General features: G+C 44.1%; 1 protein-coding gene across 1 annotated transcript in view; it reads left to right on the top strand.

The window, feature by feature from the left end:
• LOC113829607 (uncharacterized) overlaps positions 1-5,000 on the top strand; it is a 26,780-nt gene that overhangs the window by 20,847 nt on the left and 933 nt on the right. The window contains exons 10-16 of the mRNA XM_070135898.1: positions 190-329; positions 471-1,208; positions 1,818-1,865; positions 2,283-2,330; positions 3,347-3,589; positions 4,228-4,397; positions 4,866-4,964. Of these exons, the coding sequence (XP_069991999.1) occupies positions 190-329; positions 471-1,208; positions 1,818-1,865; positions 2,283-2,330; positions 3,347-3,589; positions 4,228-4,397; positions 4,866-4,964 (1,486 nt within the window). The remainder of the gene's footprint in view (positions 1-189; positions 330-470; positions 1,209-1,817; positions 1,866-2,282; positions 2,331-3,346; positions 3,590-4,227; positions 4,398-4,865; positions 4,965-5,000) is intronic.

Raw genomic sequence — 5,000 nt, 5'->3', positions numbered from 1 at the left:
CTTCTTCAGGTCTAACTTCATCCTTTCTTTTCCATCTCAGTGATATTATTACTAAAATTCTCGCTCTACATGACGCTGCCTCTAATTCTGCTTGTTACAGCTATGACTACTGCCGTTCAAACCCTTTTTTCCGGACGTCGAAAGCGATGTTGACTAATCTGAATCCCAATCCCGTGGTATCCTCCGCAGGACCCCGGCATATCCCGGCAGGCTGGAGGCGTCGGGTCGCACGATGCATCTCTACCTGTATCGGAAGTCGGATCAGGAGTCCAGCGATTCCTACGACATCAAATACGTGCCAGACAGGGTCGCCGGCGAGACGTTTGACGGTGCGTGCTCTTGGTTTGGGTTTGTGTTGATCTTGTTTTTAGCTTTGTGTCGTTCATGTTTTCAATTTTGCGTTGTTCTTGTTTTGGCTCTTGGAGAGTGGGTTTCTGTTTTCCAAATTAATGACTGGCCCTCAATTGCAGCGAGGAAAAGGAGGAAAACCGTGGATCTAGACCTGCTGCCGCCACAGCTGGAGCAGATGCGAGCGCTTCATCAGAACGGCGTGGCGGGCGAGACGCTGCCTCTGCTCGTCCCCCAAGAACTCGCTCAGGCAACGCGCCAGGAGGACAGGGCGTTAGGGCGTCCGTCTCGACCACGTCCGTCTTCCTCTCGGGCGGTTGCGTCTCAGCCACACAGCCTGACAACTTTGCAGGCGTCTCACTCGACCCCCGTCGCGCCAAGTTACTTCCTAGACGTCAACTGGGCATCGACGCAGCCAAACTTGCAGCTGCCCAGTTGCAACGGCGTACCATCGGCCATGCAACCGCCCTTGCACTTACCCTACGCCCCACAGGAACCCATACCTTTCCAATCGCCCCCTGGGACACGCCACGTCGCCGAGCAGTCGCCGATGCCCTACGCCAGAAGCCCCCAGCCGATGACGACCTGCGCAGGCCACCTTGAAGTCCAGGCCGGCGCCCTCTACAACGGGGCACCAACTCGCCAGGAAAACCGACTGCCACACGACCTGAATGGCACGCCTGCACCTCCAGATACCCACCACCTGCTCCCGGAGGCCTTTGCGTCGCCTGCGTCATCTTTCCACCTGGGGCACGAGAGACTACAGGAGCCGATCGCACCCGGGGAGATCTCGACCATGTCCCTGCAGTCTTTCTTCGATTTCGATTCAGACTTCGAGCTGGAAACGCCTTGTCCTCCGGGTAAGGGCCGAACGCTTGGCCGACCTTGGGGGCGGGGGTGCGGCGGTTTATGGGCGTGTGAGTGGGAGAGCGAGAGTGGGAGTGGGAGAGCCAGTGGGTGAGAGTAGGAATGGTAGTGGGCGTGAGAGTAGGAGAGCGAGAGGGTGAGTTAGAATGAGTGAGTGTAAGAGTGGGAGCGAGAGTGGGAGAGTATTAATGTGAGTGAGTGAGAGTATGAATGAGAGTAAGTGAGCGTGGGAGTCTGAAAAGACGAGAATGTCAGATTTGCGTGTGTGTGTGTGTGAGAGAGAGAGAGAGAGAGAGAGAGAGAGAGAGAGAGAGAGAGAGAGAGAGAGAGAGAGAGAGAGAGAGAGAGAGAGAGAGAGAGAGAGAGAGAGAGAAAGAAAGAAAGAAAGAAAGAAAGAAAGAAAGAAAGAAAGAAAAAGAAAGTGAAAGAGTAAGGGTGATTGTGAGACCGAGACAGAAATAAAGATAGTAAATCGTATCCTAAGCATTACTTACAAAATAAAAACCTGCAATAACAATCCAGGGAAGAAAAGACTTATTATCAGTTAAACCCCTTTTTCTCTTTCTCCGAACTAGACTTATCTTTAATCTCGAAATCCACAGGTCGAGTGGGTACATCTCCCTCGTGGTCTTTGGTGACCGACTCCGTTGGTAAGCAGTTCTGTTGATTCTGTTTGCGAAATCTGTCTGTCTGTCTGTCTGTCTGTCTCTCTCTCTCTCTCTCTCTCTCTCTCTCTCACTCTTTCCCTCTCTCTCTCTCTTTCCCTCTCTCTCTCTCTCTCTCTCTCTCTCTCTCTCTGTCTCTCTCTCTCTCTCTCTCTCTCTCTCTCTCTCACTCTTTCCCTCTCTCTCTCTCTTTCCCTCTCTCTCTCTCTCTTTCCCTCTCTCTCTCTCTCTCTCCCTCTCTCTCTCTCTTTGCCTCTCTCTCCCTCCCTCCCTCCATATCCTAAGCATTACTTTTAAAATAAAAACCTGCAATAACAATGCAGGGAAGAGAAAACTTATTATCAGTTAAACCTTTTTCCTCATTCTCCGAACTAGACTTATCTTTAATCTCGAAATCCACAGGTCGAGTGGGTACATCTCCCTCGTGGTCTTTGGTGACCGACTCCGTTGGTAAGCAATTCTGTTGATTCTGTTTGCGAAATCTATTTGTCTGTCTGTTTGTCTGTCTGTTTTTCTCTCTGTTTCTGTCTCTCTTACTCTGCGAAATATATCTTCTACTATCTCCGCTCCATTCACTTTTTCCTTAATCTGTTTGCAAAATCTCTCTTTTACTATATTCGTCTCTTCTATTTATTTCTTGTTTTCTCTTTTACCATCTTCGTCTTTTACTTGTTTCATGTTATTCTGTTTGAGAAATCTATTTTAATATCTTCGTCTGTTCAGTTGTTCCTATCTTTCTCGTATTCTGTTTCCGAAGTCTTTCACCTTTTCACTTTTATTATTTATTTACCAACTTACATTCTGTCCACCATCTTCGTTTCTTCGCTTTTCTTTTCGTATTTCTATACATTATTTATAAACATCTTGTTACTCTGTTTGGGAAATTTCTCTTTTGCAATCTTTGTGTCTCCATTTTTTGTTTTTGTTATTCTTTTTTGGGAATTTTTTTCTTTTACTATCTTCGTGTCTTCCCCTTTTTCTTATCTTGTTATTCTGTTTACGAAATCTCTCTTTTACTATCTTCCATGTTTTAAATTTTCGCATCTTTATCCAGTGTTTTTACTGCTCAAGTCAAATAGGTAATCGATATTATTGACAACAATTAAAAGTCGCAAAACAGTACTGATAATAATGACGATAACAACAACAACAATATATATATATATAGATATATAGATATATAGATATATATATATATTTTATTTATTTATTTATTATTTTTTTTTATTTGCCTTTATACACCTCTCTCTCGATTGGATTAAGTTCAACTAAATTAATATAACGAGAATAGAGAAAATGGAACAAGTATATAAGTAAGTGAAGCAGGTAAAACAAACAAACAGACAAAAACAGTACATCCCCAGGCTAAGAAGCAAGGATAGAATTATTAAAACAAACAAACACTCCAAACAACAACAAAACAAAAAACAACTGAAATAATATTAATATTTACGATAATTTTCCAGGACCTTCTTATGATCGCAAGAATAAGAAACCGATAAGAAAAGATAAATACGACTGGGAAGAAGAAGAGGGTGGAGAGGAGGAGAAGAACAGACAAACGTGGGGAGAAGAGAAAGACGATAAAATCAAGAGCGAGGGAACGAGAGTGAAAATGCGGGAACAGACGACAAACCGGGGCGAGAGTAGGAAATGCAAGAATAGGACGCCTTGGGAATTAGTTGACGTGAATACAAGAGACAGATACGGTAAGGATTTTTTTTTTTTTATCGAGTCGATAGGCCATGGCGAGACACCTACGTGGGAGATACACACGTACACCCAAACGCACACGCACACTCACACGCAGAATAACACTCACATCCTCGTGTTTAAGAACAAAATCACCAAGTATGAAATACTCAAATTAATATACGTTAATTAAGAAACAAATTCAGCATGATAATGAGCCTAAGGTACCATTCGTTGTATGGTATGTTTCTCATTGTTGATTTATTCATTACCGTTAATACCTTATTTTTTCGTCATTTGCCACAACTGACAGGAAATGAACCGAAATGAACGAATTGTAATGAACAGCGGACGAAAAAGTAGTTGTCATGGAAGTTACGTAGGGCCAGTTTGTTAGAACTGTGCAAGAAATTAATCCTTACAGGTTTTTTTGTTTGATAGACATGCATTTATCTATCTGTCCGTTAGGTATAGATGTCTAGACTGATAGGTATACATTTATTGATGTGTATATACACGTCTGTATAAGCAATATTCTTGGGGTCGAGTCTCGCACAATTCATCCAAACCGGCCGATAAGCTTAAACGGTTTATCCTTTTTTCCTCCACATTTCATCTGGCACGACTGTTAACCAACGCAACCGCCCTCCTACAGGAGACAGTCTGCTCCACTACGCCGTCCGGAAAGGCGATGCCATGGCCGTGCTGTGGCTCATTTCCCAGGGGGCCGACGTCAACCAGCAGGCACAGCTGAGCGGCGACACCCCCCTCCACCTCGCCGTGAAGTATGACATGCGTGTGGTGCTCCAAGTGCTTCTAGATTTGGTGAGTGTCTTTCGGCTGCTGTCTGTGGCGTTGGTTACTCTCCAGTGCATGTTTTGCTTTGTTATCCGTTGCCTTGAGGGGATAGGGGGTTTGTTCGGCGTGGAGGGAGGGGAAAGAACGGATTAATTCTTAATGGGATTTTTTATTTTATTTATATTTATGTTTCATCATTGTCCTGGCGTTATCAGTTGTTTGCAAATGTGTACTATCAGGGCTTTTTTTGGGATAGGTAGAAATATTGTGATTCTGGATTCCTATCCACTTTTTGAAGTTTACCGTATTTTTGTTGATCTTTTATTGTCTGCCTAGTTTATATTGCCTGTTGCTTATTTGCCTTTAGGTTACTTAGGTGAAAAGTGTGAAACGTTAAGACTTGTAATTAATATAATCAAGCTGATTATTAATTCAGTGTACCAGTATGCACCGTTCTTGAGCCATGTATTTCGAGTATTATTTTTTCCTTTTCAGGAAAACCTTGACCTGCACGTAAAGAATGACGCAGGCCAGACCTTTCTTGACGTCCTGCAGCCTGACTCCTCTGTGTCGGAGTGTGTGCTGAAGCATGCCGTAAGTGTTCAGTCTTTGTCTTGCCTTTGTCGTATC

This window comes from Penaeus vannamei, chromosome 21 (assembly GCF_042767895.1).
Source record: "Penaeus vannamei isolate JL-2024 chromosome 21, ASM4276789v1, whole genome shotgun sequence".
Lineage (NCBI taxonomy): Eukaryota > Metazoa > Arthropoda > Malacostraca > Decapoda > Penaeidae > Penaeus > Penaeus vannamei.
This window is presented reverse-complemented; position numbering and strand designations above follow the sequence as displayed.